We start from the raw sequence: 19,018 nt of genomic DNA, 5'->3' as shown, positions 1-19,018 counted from the left end.
GAAATCCATAGTATAAGTGAATAGTGACTACTTTGGTACATAGGGATGAAATTGTTGTTCAAAGTTCAGTTATTAGCTCTCTGTTGATGTTACAGACACTTCAACTTCATGTATTTGTAAATATTAATAGACTCATTTTATTTATATAGTATTTCTTTGTAGGTTATATGTTGTAAGAACTGTCAGATAATGTATTTTATAAATATACTAGCTGACTCGGCAAACGTTGTCTTACCGCTATTTAAAAATAGGGGTTAGTCAGTGGCGTAGCTAGGGGGACAAGGGCCCTGGTGCATAGGGAAAGAATCGGGCCCTCCTCCCCTCTTTCCGCGTTGTTTGAACTTGTATTGGCCTTTTTTTTTTAATTTATTTTATTTTATTATTTTTTTTTTTCAAAGCTGAGGTTAGAGGGCCCCCTGAGCTCCGGGGCCCTGGTGCACTGCACCACCTGGCCCTATGATAGCTACGCCACTGGGGTTAGTGGTACAGGGGTGAAAATTTAGGGTTGTATGTATTTTTCAACGCCAAATCATAATAAAATAAAGAATAAATAATTTATCTAAAAATAAAAAATAAAAATTTTTGGGGTGGACAATAACATTTAGGGGGATGAAAAATAGATGTTGTTCGATGCTCAGACCTACCCAATATGCAAACAAAATTTCATGAGAATCGGTCAAGCCGTTTCAGTGGAGTTAAACTAAAATCACCACGACATGAGAATTTTATATATTAGATTTTGTGAATATATAAATATATTTTCTGATAATAGCTTGTAATATTATAGCTCAATGAATGTTTATAGAATGTTTTTAATGTACATTACACTGCGTAACTTTAAGCAATAAATGATATTTGCACAAAGTTTCTGTGATTTTATTTTATTCGTTAATAATAATTGAAAGAAAGCCATCTGAATATCACTAATATAAAAATATCCTAACATTTTTATTTTTTTATTGTCTTAATATCTGTCTATTTCTTAATAATAAGTAAATATCATATATTATCTCCTGTGCCTCTAGGTTGCCTGGAAGAGATCGCTTTAGCGATAAGGCCGCCCTTTGTACCTTATGGTACTATGTTAAAATTATTCTGATATGTATTATTTCTGTTTTGATGTACAATAAAGTGTATTGTTATATTATGTTATTTTCTATTAAATTGTTCTGATATTATTGACACTTTTAAAAGTAGATGAATTTTAAATTCATATTAAAAACAATATATACAAAAAAAAACTTACTCCTTTGTATATTATGAAAACACTACTCAATTATAATAAAACAAATGTTTCGGATTTTATCGTGGTTTATTGAGTTTTTTAGATGCCTCAGGACTCAGTCCAGTATCTAAAACATCAGGCAGCTAAAAAACATAATAAGCTGCGATACAATCCGAAAAAGTTGTTTCATTATAATTAGTGAAATTCGCGTAAACAATAGAAAAGTACTGAATTTTCAAGCAGAAAAATTGTATAACCTTTGTATGTGTGTACTTTTTTATATACTTAGGTTGGCTCACAAGCATACAGTTCACTTAATAAAAGTGATAAATTTCTAAGACTAACCTTATTCACTGGTTTAACGGCACCCACTTTAAGTGATGATACATGCTGTGGTGTAGTGGTGGGGAGCTTCTGGTCTACTGGAGGGATGCGGACATCTAAGTAAAGAAATACATTTATTAAAGTCAATAGATTTAAAATTTTATTGTTATGATATTTAAGGTAATATTAAATAAAATTATTTCATTCTCAATGTATTTAATAAAATAAATAAATAAATGCTTCTCAATGACCACTCATAGGATTTTCTGCTGTGTTGCGACAACATCTATATGGCCAATACCTATGTCTGTCGTGAGCGGGGATCAAACCCACAACCACCAGTGCACCAGCTAGTGAAGTGACGGCTGCGCCAACATGTCGGAAATTAGATTTAGAAGACCTTAGATGTCATTAGAACTTTTAACTAGAGTAATTTAAAATTTATACAATATATAGTATAAACTACCAATTTTCATACATGTAGTTAATAGGTTGACATCCCAAAATATATGTAATGTGCCTAGTCATGTAATGTAATTAATATTTACTTTTTTGTACAGGGGTTGTTTGTAATAAATCACTATCAGTAGTAACATGTGGTATAAAGTACTAATTTACATTATTTCGTGAAATAGTAATAGGTTATCATCCTAAAGATATTTGCACCATGTGGTTACTAAAGTCATTTTACCAATATTTTACTTTTTAATCAGGGATTGTCTGTCTATTGTATAGAAATTACTTGATAGTGATCGAGATTGATGAGAGCGATCACTTGATAGTGATAAGAATGCCTTTTCACTTAGGTTTGTCTATTTTGTAACTTTTTTTCTATAATTATCTATATATTACAGCATGTAATTTTTAAATGTGATACATATGAAAGGAATAAATTAATAAATAAACCTTTATATCACAATTTTTAAATTACTTATTATTATTTTATTAATATTCGATCTTGGGATAGCTTGTTTGTATACAAACAGTTGAATTAACGGAGGACAGTTGATGGACAAAGCTATCAACAAGGATAAGAACAGGAGTTTTAACTTTGTTGTTTACATAATAATTTTTGGTAAATATGTACATTGCCGGCAAGAAATTTGGGGGTTTTCTGGGCTTTTCACAGCACCGGAATTAAGGTAGAGTCAGTCAATAACAAAAATTTAACCTCCCATAAATTTATCTACCTGTAATGTACATCATAGCCTAATTTTTGAATATATATTAGCAGATTTAAGTATAACCTTGCTTTTTATTCAATTTAAAATAAATTACATCGAAAATATGTATTAAAATGTTTGTACACGAAAATTTACCCGCCAAATAACTTTACAAAGCCATTATTTGACTAACCTTTATTTGGCATCGATTTACAACTTAATTGTACCAAAAAATACACAATTATTTAATTCAATTAAACTAGTGTAAAAGTAAATATTTACTAAATTACGAAGAAAATACTAGCTGACTGGCTGTCATTACAAAACTTCATTTGCGTCTTTCAAATTGGAAGATTTGCCCACTAAAATCGGTATAGTTGTATCGGTAAAATCGAAATATGACAAACAATACAATATTCAAACAAATTAGTTTAATTTATAAAATATAAAGCAACTAACAGTCTGTCTAATTTATATCAAACACAACATTAATTTATATCAAACGTAAAATTTCAATTTTACGTTTTCGGGGTTTTGTTAAAAGATTTAGGGAAAAGTTTGTTCTTGGAGTTGGCAGCACTGCTTGTCTTGTCTGTAAAACTTATCTGTGCTAATGTGCTTTGACAGAACATGGCAACGGCACCTTAAAATCCTTAACTTATTGAGGTACACGATAACGCCATTAGTTTATTAGTTTAATACAATAGTTTCAATTAATTTATGTAAATAATAAGTAATAATTTATATTATATGTAAGTGTTGATATTATAGTGTATATCAAGAATAAAATTAAGGAAAAATGGATCTCCATCGACCGGTAGACGGCAACAAGGTATTAATTAATATTGTTTTATTTTAATAAAATATTTAGAAATAACTAATAAGTGACGCGTGGAGTGGCTTAAGTTCGCGAAATTTTAATAAGGTATGTTTTAATGTCAATACCTATTTTATATAAATATTTTAAATGTTCTTGTTACTCTGTTTACAGTCGTATGAAGAAATGACATCTGAAGAAAAACTAAGGTAAGTTCTTATTAGATTTAACGATTTTTTTTTACTCTCTGAAGACTGATAACTGCACGGCTATAAAATATTCAGTTCAAATTTTTAATAAATTACTTCCAACCTGTTAAATTTATATGTAAAAAATTACTGTATTTAATCATATTCACAACAAATATTTTATTTAAAGATTTTAGTTTCGATGTAAATAATTGACAGTAAACTTTTTTATAAATTTTTTGAGTATACATTTTTGTCTTTCAAACATAAATAAAGTTAGTATTCTAAAACTAGGAATGAAAAATAGTGTAGCTTAATTACAACTATTATAACTAATAGAGTACAAAATAATTATAAAATAAATTATTTTATTTTGTGTCCTTAAAAAAAGTGTTATACTTTTAATAAGTGTTTATTGAAATGCCTGTAATGTGTACACTATCTTTATTTACTACAAAACACACCACTATAATGCTGAATAAGAATTAAAATAATTGTGTTTGCTCGCAAACGAAAAAAAACTGACTTCAATTACAACGACGAGTAATACAACGTAGATCGACCAAAAAATAGTCAAGTAACTACGCGTTATGAAAGATTACTCAAAAAGTAGTTATTAGATCTTAGTAAAATTTATATGTGACCACATGACAAATATCAGCTTTCGATTAAATTAAAAAATTATTAAAATCGGTACACTCAGTAAAAAGTTATTGCGGATTTTCAAGAGTTTCCCTCGATTTCTCTGGGATCCCATCATCAGATCCTGGTTTCCTTATCATCAAGGTTTAGTAAAACTTGGTATATCTACTTTCCAACAGAAAAAGAATTCAAGATCAAAATCGGTACATCCAGTAGAAAGTTATGCAGTATAATACAACGTAGGTCGATGAAAAAAGCGTCAAGTAAAAACGCATGTATGTATGTATGTATGTATGTTGTACACGGGCTATTTTCCGCAACTCGACGCCTTGATGCGCCTTTTTTGCGTGATCGGCTGGTGGGCACTATTCGTGCCAGCCAAGCTCCTTGAGGAAGCCTAGCAGACCCTTCACGTTGCCGACGACTTCCTGGAGCAACCTCGGTGTCCCAAGGTGTAGTGCCCTGTAGTTCGCCACACCACCGCATTCCAGCAGGATATGTGAGGCCGTTTCCTCTGCCTCCAGGCACGCTCTGCACAGGGGGCTGTCTGTAACACCTAGATTGTGTAAGTGCTTGTTAAGCAAGGCATGTCCCGTAAGCGCCCCGACCAGTAGTCGGAGCTGGGCTCTTCCATAACCGCGAAGTTTGCGGGACAATCCTGGGTTGATCGTCGGAAGAGCTTCCTTGGTCTGCCTGCAGGTAGTTAGGTTTGTCCAATATTCTTGGTGCATTACCTTGGTGTTGTGTCGCAGCTGGCTGCGCAGCCATCCGAATGGCAGAGGCAGAATGGGTTCGGGTCCGTGGACCCTCATCTCCGATCCATTCCTCGCCAGTCGGTCGGCCGCGTCATTGCCTCGCGATCCACTGTGTCCCTTTATCCATTGAAGGGTAATGGTGTTCGTTTCACTTACCTTCGTCAGAGCTCGATGGCACTCGTATATTAGCCCTGATGTCATAATGTCGCTCTGTAGGGCTTGCAGGACTAAAAACGCATTATAAGATACAACTCGAAAAGTAGTTGTTAGATCTCAAATAAATTTAAATGGGACCAATTGACACACACCACCTTTCGATTAAAACAAAATTTGTCGAAATCGGTCTACCTGGTCAAAAATTCTGATGTAACATACATAAAAAAAAATACAGTCGAATTGAGAACCTCCTCCTTTTTTGGAAGTCGGTTAAAAAAACTGTTTCAATTACAATAATTAATAATGATTGACAGTTGTACAAACCACAGCTAATATTGTAACTTATACATATTTATTGATTGGGTTCACTTCTTTATGAGTGATTTAAATGTATAAAATGGTGATTTATAGCAGTGTAGAGCAGTGACTATAAAATACCAATATTTTAAAGAAACAAAACAGCTTAAATAAAACTATTATTTAAATTTTTAACTTAATCAAATAAACAATAAATTAACATTTCAAAATCAATCACAATCAATAGCATATGTATCCTGTATCAAGGGTCTGAAAACTCACAATTTATAAACACTAATGTAACTTACTGCACTAACTTATGGCTCGTGTATCAGCCAATTGCTGGAGCAACTATGGCCATGTATCCACCTAAATAATTTCTAACACAAACTTAAATAATAGTTACCTTGATACAATACGGAATCAGTATTATTAACTTTTAGTTTTTTTTTTATTTATTTCTTCATAAGTCAACAGCAATAAGTAGTACAACAGCAAATATAATAATAATAATACAGTAGGCATCGATATTTAGATAATTGCCTACTTTTTTACAGGTGTTCTTAAATTACTCGGAATATTGTCAACATTGAAATAAGACACATAAAAATTGTCCATGTAGCATACAGCAATACCTACTTATGTTATTGCAATGTGTCGAGGAAAATAATACAAATGACTTATTTATAGATAATTTATTCAATCCTCAAATAATTATTCTCTTTTTTTTTTCTTTTTTCTATCTATCTCAATGTCAATATCTTACTTTTTAATATTTCATATTTATTTGCGACCTAACAGTTGTGACTAATATCTATAGATATAATACTGTCATTTTTTATTATTTCTATTTTCTTTATCAGATAAAAATGTTATCATACATTAGTTTTTTGATGATATATCAATAAAATAATTAAGGCTAATATTATATGTCTAATATATGAATCACGTTGAAAGAATTAGAATGCTTTGGTGTAGTGTTGTGTGTGTTGTAACACTGCCTACATACTGGTGCACCGGTTTGGATGTCTATTTGTATCTACAAATATTCCTTTCCAGTTTGGATGTATGTCTTTGTGGGTCTCTTTACTATGTCTCGGAGAGAACTGTAGGCTGTCAGTCCCGGTTGTTATCGTAAATACCTGATAGCGTTCGATACTCATAGTAGATAATATATCTGCTAAATCAATCAGATCATGGATTGTATAAGTCAAAATCAAAACTATTAGTATTTAAATAGATTATATAAATGAAAAAGATATGTGGATTTAGTAGTCCTAGTTATCGTACAGAACCAATTACTGAGTTTATTAATGGTTGAGTAACGTGTTTTGATGGTTTTTAAATGAATAACTTTTAAGTTTCTTATCAATTGTTTCTCAACAGATCCTTTATTGAAATTAGTGGTATATTCACAATAACTATAATAAATAATTTAAATTTTCGGACATGAGGAACAAAAAACATCAAAAAGAGCGACAATAATGACACTAGCACATCTTTTTACTGTTCGGTGTGTGGTAGAGTCTGCCAGGACCGTATAAGCTTGTACAGCCATCAGAAAAAATGCTCTTCAGGCACTGCTTAAATCGTCTGGAACAGACATAAAGGCCTAGATGATACTGTATGATGATGTATTAAAATGACAGTTTTAAGCTTACATGAATAAAGAAACTTTTATTTGATATGAAATTGTTGCGTTACATATGTTTTATTTTAGCTGTAATGATAAAAATTCTTTCCTCTATGTTAAATACTGTTAGATATGCATTATCACAGGATATGTCTTTTTTAACAAATACCTATAATATAATATATTTTGTCTTTAAAAGTATGATATCATGCTGATGGTAATGAAATTAGCATATTTAATTACTTAGGGCTTTATTTAGTTAAAAATTACATTACATGTATAAGTAATGGAAATAAAAAATAATTATGTTTATAAAAAAAAATACAAAAAAAATATTTATTTAATTTTGTTTTGATTTTTAATCTACTTCAAAAAAGAAGACGATTCTCAGAGTGTGTTGTCTACTAACTTTTTAGTGGTGTACCGATTTTAATAATCGAATGTTTATTTGACTACTTATATTGTATTAGTTGTAAATTAAAATTGGTTTCTTTTCATTTGCAAGCGAAGACAATTGTAAAATAATTTGAAATAAATGGAACAGTAAAAAAAGCATGCCTAACAATTTTTTCTTGCTCCGAGTTTTTGTTTTACAGCATACTAATAGCAGGGGACACTAAGTAAACATCTTCTCTTTTACATACATTTCAAAAGCCTATTTCTATTTCAGATACGACCACCAGAAAGTGCATGAAATGCATCGTGGTCACGATTCCATGCATATGACGATGGCATTGATTCTCATCGGGACATTGATAGTTGCACATATAGTTGTTACGAATTGGAAGAATCTACATTACAGATCATATGCAGTAAGTTTTTACTGTTTTAAGGCCTAAAAAATATTGTAAGTGGTGCTAACCTGGACTTCCAACTAACGCTATGGTTATTTTCTGTAATTTCACCTTCTCTTTATTGGGTTTAATGTTGGTTGCTTCCTTGAGCCACGTTAGGACTAATGGTTAAATCTTCAGTTTCTTGCTGATTCAATCATTACAGCCTATACAGTCCACTGCTGGACATAGGCCTCCACAAGTTTACGCCAAAAATAACGTGAACTCATGTGTTTTGCCCATAGTCACCACGCTGGGCAGGCGGGTTGGTGACCGCAGTACTGGCTTTGTCGCACCGAAGACGCTGCTGCCCGTCTTCGGCTTGTGTATTTCAAAGCCAGCAGTTGGATGGTTATCCCGCCATCGGTCGGCTTCTTAAGTTCCAAGGTGGTTGTGGAACCTTGTTATCCCTTAGTCGCCTCTTACGACACCCACTTGCTGATTATTCTCTGTAGAATCTGCATTCTGTAGCCGTAGCTTCATTTTAAAGATATGTAAATATTGAATTAATAAAAGGAAGATTTGAAGGTGCTTTTGAAGCCAATTTGAATGAAGTTATTTTTGTTTTTGTTTTTAATTTGTTAGCTTTTCACAATGGTAGCGATGTGGTCCATACCTCTAATGATGAGCATCAACAACCACTGGGTGAGATTCATCGTGGTGTGGACGATATTCACCATCCTTACCGCCCTTGTTATATGGAAGTCCTCACAGAAACCCATGTCGGTCACGACGCCCAGGTTTGTTGTATTTTATGGATAAAATATTATACTATCCATTTCCTTTTTGGATCTTTTCTTTTTTGAACGAATTTTTGAATTTTTATTTTATATCTAAACTAACTGGGTAACTATTTCACTCTTACTGAGGCAGATCTTATAAAGAAACTAATATACGGTCGGCCAGGAAAGTAGTGTACCAGTTTTGATTTAGTTTCCTGGTAATCAAAAACTACAAAAAGGTTCGTTATTAAAAAGTATTACTAAAAGAGACATAATAATGACGTAAACCTAATTGATAAGTATTCATACGTCATTATTGTACATGACAATTTAAACTCTATTAGCTATAAATAATATCGTTATCAATAATCAGATAAAGACGGCAATAGAAGTTGTCAGATCGATCTGCAAGCGAAACTAATCTTTATCGCCTATGAATCTGCAAGCGGCATTCAACCTTGGCGGTACACCACTTTCTTTGGCTGACGGTACTAAAAACCATTTGTGAAATTTCATAGTGTCGCACCGTTGGACCCCGTTGTCTATGATAATATCAATAGTCTGATAGTAACTGACGCTGCGTTGGCGCAACGGTTACAGCCATGGATTGTACCTGTTACGCTGGCGGTTGCGGGTTCGATCCCCGTACAGGACAAACATTTGTTTTGGCCATACAGGTGTTTGCCGTGGTCTGGGCGTTTGTGCAGTCCTTGCGGGTCTCCCTACCGTGCCTCGGAGAGCACGTTAAGCCGTCGCTCCCGGTTGTTATCATGTACACTTGATAGCGATCGTTACTTGTAGTAGGGAATATATCCGCCAACCCGCATTGGAACAGCGTCGTGGATTAAGCTCTGATCCTTCTTCTACATGGGGTAAGAGGCCTATGCCCTGTAGTGGGATATTACAGGCTGAAGTGATAGCAACTGTTACTTGTTGTTATATGGCCAACCGCTTCATTGTGAATTTTAAAATCTAAAAAAATCTAGATCTCTACGTTCTAGACCTCCGAGGTGATAGAAACGACCCACAAGTTTACTTTATTACCATGACTAACAACGAAATCCTCAAAATATTGTAATATTTTTCCAGGCTAGTGTACAAATGGTTCTACCTAATATACAAAGCGAGCTGTTTCCTCGGGATCTTCGGTTACATAGTCATGATGCTAACATTCATGAATGTTAACTCGATATTTAACCAAAAGCCCCAAGTGTGGATGGACGTCGGTTTAGTGACGCTTTTCTATGGACTGTACTTTGGTGTGTTAGGTCGAGATGTTGCTGAATATTGCACGGACAAAATGGCAGCGTCCATTGGGGTAAGGTGCTTAATTGTAATTACTAGCTGTGCCCCGAAATTTCACCCGCTTTAATTTATAAAGCTTAATTAAATATCATATAGATTATAGCCTATCTCGGTAAATGACTATCCAACACAAATGATTTTTCTCTTCGTACATATTCAGCTTTATAATATTACTAGCTGACCTGCAGATGTTGTTTTGCCGCTAAACGCTATTTAAAAATAGGGGTTGGTGGTAGAGGTGATTTAGGGTTGTATGTATTTTTCAGTGCTAATCATAATAAAATAAAAATAAAATAATTTGCCGAAAAATTGAAAAAATATTTTATAGTGGGCCACCCTTATAACTTACGAGTTTGAAAAATAGTTTACGACCGATTCACAGATCTACCAATTAGGAAAAAAAATCTAAGAATCGGTCAAGCCGTTTCAGAAAAGTTGGCCCCTCCTGGAATTGTTTGAGTGTGTAACTTTTAGGTTCTTTTCAGTTTCTACATTCTGAATCAGTGGTAGCTTCACTTATAAAAATAATAACACATAATAATACATAAAATAATGGTTTTTGTAAAAAGACAATTTGAATCCTATTTGAATAAAGTTATTTTTGATTTTGATCAAATTATTTGATATTTTTTTTTATATTTCTTCATTTCTGTAAGTAATAGTCATCATTCTCAATGTTAAAGCAGCTCAGTTGAAATGGTTTTATAATATTTGTTATACCTAAATTAATTCTTTTTTCCAGTATTACACAAAAGAAGGTATGCCGACAAGACACTTAGAGACCAATGTGTGTGCCGTCTGCGGCAATAAGTTGTTAGTGGATGTCGATGAGGAAGGCGTTCTAGGTATGTTGTATTTAAGTAATTGTGTGCTATTGACAAGTTCTTTACGCTCGCTTGACTTGGGGAGTAAGCTTGTGAAGGCGTGACGAGAGTGTACACGACTGGAGTAAAACTTTGTAAGCTCCATTTACCTTCTATCCAACCTCCAATCCCTCTCAACTTCCCTTCGCCTCGCCCGATCACACTTTTCGTAACTCGCATGCACCAGCTTACTCCTCACGTCGAGCGTGCGTGAAGAAGTTTTACTTTGATAATGATCATTTAATGAAAATTTCAGAGAACACATACAAACTGACATGCGGTCACGTTTTCCACGAGTTCTGTATTCGTGGATGGTGTGTTGTGGGCAAAAAGCAGAGCTGTCCCTACTGCAAAGAGAAGGTCGACCTCAAGAGGATGTTTACTAACCCGTATCCTTTAAAAAAAAGATTCCTAAATGTATCTATATACCTGTAAGCGGAAGTACACCGTTCAAATGACGCGTTGTATACACTGCATTGCTTGAAAGAAATTTAATATAGAATGATACTGTTGATAAAATGATAATGTACTGAATGGTCTCGTGTTCTACCGTAGATATATATCAGAATATTCTGAAAATTATGTTCTATTAGAAGAAAGGAGTAACATGGAATTTGATTTTTTAACAACTGCTCTGGTGTAGTGGTGCGTCTAGTCGCCTAAAACACTGACGGTTTGCCGGTTCGATTTCCGCTCGAGATATATATTTATATTCCACAAATATTTCTTTCCGGTTTGGTCCTTGTGCGTCTCCCCACCGTGCCTCAGAGAGTACGTTAAGCCGTCGCTCCCGGTCGCTATTAATACCTGATAGCGGTCGTTACTCATAATAGCTAACACATCTGCCAACCCGCAGTAGAGCAGCGTAGTGGATTAAGCTCCAATCCTTCTCCTATATGGTGAAAGAGGCCTATGCCCAGCAGTGGGATGTTCAGATCTTCAGATTTTTTGTTTACATAATAATTGTCAATCTCACGTCTTTTTATTGCAATAATTCGACGCTTTTTTATGAATATTAATTTTTTTTATGTGTTTTCTACCTAAAATTGACACTGCAGGAAATATCTAGCTCAAAATTTGGAACGGCCCGTCTGGCCAGTATATATATATATATATATATATATATATATATATATATATATATATATATATATATATATATATTAAAAATTTGTTAATAACATGATAGGAATTAAAATATTTAGTGTAATATCATAATAAAATTCCTGAATGTAAAACCCAGTTGGGACCGACCCCACATACTATACGGGCAACTTCTGGACTGGATCAGATGGGTGATAGCTTGGCAACCGCTCGTCTTATTCTTCGCTCAGGGTATAAACTGGCTCTTTGGACTCGAATAGAAACAAACAAACAATTAACTTTGTGACAAATGTGAGTTGATAACTTAATACCGATGTGTAAGTAATATTTAATATTCAAATGTACATATTTTACACAGAGTGTTACAAATAAAACTGTTAATAGTATTGTGAAAAGAGAAAATAAAATATTAATAAGTGTGACAACACAGTGATGGAGCAACTAGTTCAGCTACCAATGTTTCCAAGTGACTAAAGTTATGTAATAACACAATAATATTGGTATTAAAAATGTATATTCAAGTATTCAAGTTTTAATAATAATATTTTTGACTGACCGGTAGAACTACTAACCTTAATACAAAAACTTAAAAAAAATAATTGTAAGGTCGTTTTTTTTTTATAAAGTTATGTCCACAGGCTTATAATGCCCGTGCTTTTGTCATTCCGAGTTTTATTTTTGTTAATGATCGTTTACTTGTTACACTACTGCAGCTTACATTAAGAAAACTAGTTATTCTATCTTAGTATCCCTAATGCAGACGTGAGTCCACCGACCAAAATTATGTTAACATTCAAGATTATTGTAGCATATGTAATAAATGTACATTAAAGTGAATGCAGCCTTAACAGTACAGTCTAATTGAATAATAATAATAAGTCATAGTCAGGCAATCGGTTGCGCTACCGATGAGTCTAGTTATTTAATTATAATAGCATGATTAATATAATATTTTTTTTTTGTTATCGGTGATAGTATTACTAGTAATTTAATAATAATAATGGTTTTTAATGGTATTTATTTATTAAATTCAGTTTAATTTGTGAAACACAGTCAAACATTCTTAACATGTGTGGCGTGAGGGAAATTTATTGAAAGTTATTTGAATATTATTAACCGATTTCAAAATAGGAGGAGGTTCACAATTTGATTGTTTTGATTTTTTATTTATGTTAACTCAGAAATTTTGACTGGGTGTACCGATTTTGAGGATTTTTTTTAAATCGAAAGGTATTACGTGTCATGTGGTCCCATTTAAATTTATTCGAGACCTGACAAGTACTTTTCGAGTTATATCTAATAATGTGTATTTACTTGACTATTTTTCGTCCACTTACGTAGTATTATTGTATCTTTTATAGCGGGTATTTACTTGACTATTTTTTCGTGTCCCTACGTTGTATTACTTGTAGATGTAATTGAAATCGGTTTTTTTTTCGTTTACGAGAAAACACAATTATTGAATTATAGTTTATTAAATTATTATTATATCAAATAAAATTTATTAATTGTGTGCTAGCGTTGAGCAGTATTGTATTCTATCTCACTCTCCCCTGTACATTTATGTTTTTGTTTCTTTATCGTGATGCATTTTCGTTTCATCTAGTTTCAAATCACAACGGTTCTAAAGAAGTTTCTCTTCTAAAAAGTAATTAAAAGCATTACTGGTGAATTATATAGGGTAGGGCGGGGCTAGTTGAGCAATTTTTCACTTGAGCGGATATAGCTCCTCAATGATAAGTCTTAATGAGTTGTTATGTGGCCTGATATTATTTTCTTCGTCACTATCAATCATTTTACTAATAAAAGACCGAAAAAACAACTATATTTACGAAACAGCCGCTCCAAATAAACGCTCGACATAACCTCAAAGTTGACATAAATATTTTGACAGTTTGGACATTCCTTCTTACGTTCCGTTACACTATGGACCTCCCCTGTTTTGTTCCTGTATACAGTTTTGAAACTTTAGTAATAGATCTGACTATACGCGTTGTTACTTTTTTTAGACCGATCGTCTTGTTTTCTTTGCTAGTTGGACCAGGTTCGGGTTGGAGGCAGAAAGAGTAGCTTGGCTGGTGGAGGTAGAAGGAGTGGGATTAGGTTCAGTGCTGATAACCACCATAGCTTGCTCTGGATGAACTTTTTCCGAATCGACAGTTTCTGGTTCAAGACGATCGGTTACAAATGATGGGGAAAAGTCATCCTCGCCAAAAATATTTGCATTATACGGGAAGATGCCTGTCTTTCGAAAACCGTTCACAATATTTGAAGGGTACAGGGACAAAACAAGAAATGTCACAAAAACAAAAAGTTATGGAATTAACATTTTAATTTTTCAAAGTTAAAAACTTTCATAAGTGTCACTTAAAATTATTGAACGCTAATAGGAACTTTAAACCTTATAAAGTCTTATTTTTAGGAACATAAAATATTGAAATGAAAATATATATTTTTTTATGATTAAAAAATTAAAGTAATTCACTTTTGGAACATAAAAAAACTCCACTGTGTCCCATACAAGGAATGTCCCAACTTAATAATTTTTTTACTAATTATGCATGAGGAATGCCTTTAAAGTAGGATTGAGCCCCTTTAAAACGAAATCTTTTAAAATCCATTAAATCCTTGTACTTTTCTGCACTAATAGGTAAAAAAATTTGATAGGAAAATTTTGGTAATTCAAATTCATTTGATGTGTCTGATCCAGTTCCCTTTTTTGCCACTATGGGTGATTTCTCCCATACACCATTATAAGTACTTCTGTGTGAAATAACTCTAGGCTGTCTCTTACACACATTATTTCTCTTTGAGACTGCAAGGGAAATGAGCATTTTTTCAGATATTGATTTTGAAAAAATTCTGATTACCTCGCCTATTCCTACCTCAATCACCTCAAAAGGTTTGGGTCTATGGCGACTAACTCTCAGCAAATCATACCAATGGTATGGAACTTCCATGTGGGTTTTTAGATTGATAGGCCCATATTTTTGTCACATTCTAAGTATGAATGTCCTCGCATTGGATATGTTATTTTTATGGAATCCAAAAGTTTCATTTTATGGACAACAAAATGTATGAATCTTACCATTGTGTAGTTCTTATTCTGTCCACCTGCAGAATCACAATATATTTCTAAATGCTTAATACGGCTATCCGGGTGGTTAGTTAAATACTGAAACAGAAATGAAACCACTTCATCTGATCCCTTGCGTCCACAGGTTTCAGGATAGGTATAAAAGTAGGAGCTTGCATCTCCCAATGTACGGATATTAAAAGAGTACATTGATAACTGACGCTTGTAATACACATCGTTTGTTGTAATGTTTGGCAGGGATACATTCTTCTGGTAGTCCATGACAATCGCTTGAAATTCCACATCTTTGTTGTCTTGTTTGTTTCCCAAATAAAATAAAATAAAATATTTTCCAGGTTATCATCTTCATCGTCGTCACAAATGTTATGGAAACTCGAATCTGACTCGGAGGTCGATTGGATGTCTTGTAAAACACGTCTTTTAGCCTTGTTTTTCACAATCTTGCATTGTGTTATGCGTTTCTTTGCTTTCGTAGTAGTTTTTTTTGTCTTCTATTTTTTTTCTTGCATTCTTTTGTCTTCTTACCTTTAGTTTTGGATTTTTCTGTCTCTGCTTTCTCTTTTTTCTTATTTTTCTTTTCTAAAAGACTATCTTTTAATGGTGTATACGTTAACTCTTTTGCATGTTGCTTAGTTGCACCTTTTCTCGTTTTGACACATGCTGTTTGTTCAGGAATTGGAAGCAATCTTTCAAAGGCTGTGTGAAGTTTGTTCAACGACTTGGCTAGGTGGGGTGGCAAATGGCGAAGCTGGAGTATATGCTTGAGCAGTGTTAAAAACCCTCAAACAGGCAGAAGCAAGCGTGGGGACCGATACCGCAGGGTCCATCTTTGGTGTACTTGGCATAGCCAAAGAGCTTGGAGATGCAAGCATGGGTACAGTTGCAATAGAGTCTACAGACTTGTTTGTAAGTATTTCAGCAGGTCAAAAGTCTTCATCACAAAAAACGCCAGGGTTGACTGGAAATATACCTGTTGATCGAAATCCAGACATTTATTTGTTAATAGATGCCACAGACTATTTTGTAAGCAACTTTAAAAGGCCCAAAAAATGTGACATCAAGCGGCTGCATGCGGTGTGATGTGTGCAGAGGTAGTGAAAGCATATGTATGTTATTTTGTTTGTAGTGCTCAAAGATTTGTAGTGACATGTGGCTTGCATGATTATCCAGTATCAGTAGAATGGGTTGTTCAGGTGACGGCTTAGTATGCGCAGTGAAATGTTGTAGCCATTAAAAAAACAAATTCTCGTTTATCCATCCATTGTCAGAACATTTGTAGATTGCACCGGCTGGACCATCTTTCTTCATCTGTGCAGACATTCTCTTCCTTGGAAAAATATACATTGGTGGAACAAATCCTCCGGCAGCACTCATTGCACACAATATTGTTATGTTTTTTCCTCGTTCCCAACTAGTGATAGATCCAACTCTTTTCACACCTTTAGGGGCTAAGATTTTTCCAAGATCCTGGACTGTTGAGATACCAGTCTCGTCACAGTTGTATATATTTTGTGGTATAAACTTGTGTTTGTCCATCAATTCTTCCAGAAAGCCATAAAACAATTCAACTTCCCGTCTATTAAAAGCAGTGATTCGGTTAATCTGGTAGCCTCAGGTTTGCAAATAGAGATATTGTTTCTTTTTAGAAATCCTTCAAGCCAGTCACGACCTGCCATTTCTGCATTGTTGTAAAAATTGATTTTAATTCCATGGTCTTCTGCGTATTGGAAGGCAATCTTTCTGACTTGATTAGCAGTGCATCCGTAAAAAGTTTTTGCCATTAATTTAACTCGGTTTGCCAGGTCCTCTTCCACTTGTTTGCTAAATACGGTTTGACGCCCAAGACGTGGTTCCGAGGAGTCTTTTTTTTTAAGCACTTTTGAAGGCTGGAAAATGGTATATCCATACATTTGGCAGCTTGTCTTATAGATGAACGTCCATTTATGAGATCTTCCGCCTTGGATAGTGTGTCTGAAGACCTTTATTGGTACTCCTGGGACGTGATTTTGGCATCTGCAAAACAGACAATATAATATAAATATACTATAAAAAATCGAATCATGTGATCGCCATAATTATTGCGGGTAATGAGAATTACTGCGGAAAATGGGATTCACCGTGACTCTCATTACCCTAATCTGACAACTTGAAAAAAATAGGTTATAAAACAATAGTTTAAAAATTTGTCAATTCGTATGTATTACAAAACCAGTTTCAAATGATCTAATTACAGTATGAAATGAATAAATAGTTGAAATGTATAACGGAAATTGACTTACCGTTTATTTTGTGCACACGAAAAATTATAAGAAAATGGCACAAAACACTCACATGGCCGTATCTTCCGAGCTTCGGCGCGAACTAAGCACGCGTTGGTGCGGGGCCTGTATGAGGTGAAATGACCTTGGATACGTGGCGTTTGCAACTGAGCGCATTTTGTTTCTCGAGTTATTGTAGTGACCACGACTGACTCCCATTACCCACTTCTCCCCTACCTGATTAAAAACTGATAATATTTGGCTAATACAGACGAAAACTTGCGATAAACGAAGTTTTTACTTTTTGGTCACAAAAAAAAAACTCAAGACACTAGAGATCGCGCTGTGATATCCCCTCCTGCGACCCCTTCTTTCCGCCATACGACGCCTGTGCGTACGGTGTATAGTTTGCGAGATATTTCGATTGCTCAACTGCCCCTATGCTCAACTAGCCCCTCCCTACCAGAGGGTCGTATAAAGGTCTGAGTAAGCATTGAAATAAGTACAATTTATAAAAACTAAATTTAATGTCTGTTAATAATTACAGAAAATGTAAATATAATAATTGAAATAAAATCCATCGAAAATCCGTTATAAAATAAGTGTGTCACGTCTGACACGCGAATGAAGTTTACTCTTGAAGAACGATTGCTGTAATATCTTGTATCGTAATTTTACGAGGCATTCGTAACTTTTTTCGTTTATCGATTACAGCGAGTAAAATGTATTGTGAAGCTACTTAATTCAGTAAAGTAAACGAGTTTTTGTTAATTTATTCTAGCTTATTATACTAGCTGTGCCAGTTTCACATGCGTTAGTTTGAGGGGAAAAAATAGCCTATAGACGTCCTCGGAAATGGGCTATCTAACACCAAAAGAATTTATCAATTCAATTTTTTTTTAACATACACACGGTCGTCTGTTCCTATGGTAAGCAACTTAATGCTTGTGTTACAGGTAACAGCCGTCTGTTATAACTATTTTTTTTTTAGAAGATTTTAGATTAACATGGTTACTTCTGTTACGAAAATTATTCGAAAACGGGATATTTGCCATGTTTATTATTTTCTGTTCTGTCTCAGTCATCACAGTCTCGTGATTATGACATTCGAAGTCAATGTCGAAATATCGAGCTCCGCAAAGCGAAAATAATAAACATGGTAAATATCCCGTTTTCGAATGATATTTTTTTTAGATAATATTTGGATAACATTAGCGTTTTAACAAACTTTTCAGCTTTATAATATTATCAGTATAGATATTCAAAGTTCATTATTATAGAGGTATTAAATACTGTGTTCACTTAAGGCTAAAAGGAAGTCCTGTTATGCAACTGCTACACCAGTGTTATAAGAATTCGAATATTCTTTGAGTTGTTTTGGTTACAGAGATGTGGCTATTTATTTATTAATAAAAGATATTGTGTAGAATTTTTCTTTGTGAAGTTATCAGCGTGATTTTTATATTTGAAGGAAAATTTATAAGTAGAATAAAAAAGTGTATGTGTCAGCTCCATACATTCAACTAGAGTGTACTCCTTAACTCTTTTTTTGGTCTCAGTGTCACTATTTTACATGATTTCACTCCCATATTTTGTCATACCACAGATTACTGTGGTACACTCTTTAGGAAACTAT

At 33.8% G+C, this 19,018-nt stretch overlaps 2 protein-coding genes across 2 annotated transcripts in view; one reads left to right on the top strand and one right to left on the bottom strand.

The window, feature by feature from the left end:
• LOC123662939 (protein cramped) overlaps positions 1 to 1,625 on the bottom strand; it is a 67,712-nt gene extending 66,087 nt beyond the window's left edge. The window contains exon 1 of the mRNA XM_045597707.1: positions 1,571 to 1,625. The gene's annotated coding sequence lies outside the window, so the exon portion shown is untranslated. The remainder of the gene's footprint in view (positions 1 to 1,570) is intronic.
• A 2,078-nt stretch (positions 1,626 to 3,703) lies between these two features.
• LOC123662937 (RING finger protein 121) lies at positions 3,704 to 12,548 on the top strand. Its single transcript, XM_045597705.1, has 7 exons — positions 3,704 to 3,738; positions 7,871 to 8,012; positions 8,619 to 8,773; positions 9,845 to 10,073; positions 10,803 to 10,905; positions 11,180 to 11,312; positions 12,167 to 12,548. The coding sequence occupies exons 1-7, from the start codon at positions 3,716 to 3,718 to the stop codon at positions 12,285 to 12,287; spliced, it is 906 nt and encodes a 301-aa protein (XP_045453661.1). The 5' UTR covers positions 3,704 to 3,715; the 3' UTR covers positions 12,288 to 12,548.
• Positions 12,549 to 19,018: the final 6,470 nt, after the last annotated feature.

The sequence above is a fragment of the Melitaea cinxia genome, chromosome 19 (genome assembly GCF_905220565.1).
Source record: "Melitaea cinxia chromosome 19, ilMelCinx1.1, whole genome shotgun sequence".
Classification (NCBI taxonomy): Eukaryota; Metazoa; Arthropoda; class Insecta; order Lepidoptera; family Nymphalidae; genus Melitaea; species Melitaea cinxia.
This window is presented reverse-complemented; position numbering and strand designations above follow the sequence as displayed.

Bases quoted from the DNA above. Each gene is read 5' to 3' on its own strand.
- LOC123662937 (XM_045597705.1), top strand. From the start codon at position 3,716: ATGACATCTGAAGAAAAACTAAG. The intron at 3,739-7,870 runs GTAAGTTCTTAT...TTTCTATTTCAG, and splicing joins ACATCTGAAGAAAAACTAAG to ATACGACCACCAGAAAGTGC. The intron at 10,074-10,802 runs GTAAGGTGCTTA...TCTTTTTTCCAG, and splicing joins AAATGGCAGCGTCCATTGGG to TATTACACAAAAGAAGGTAT.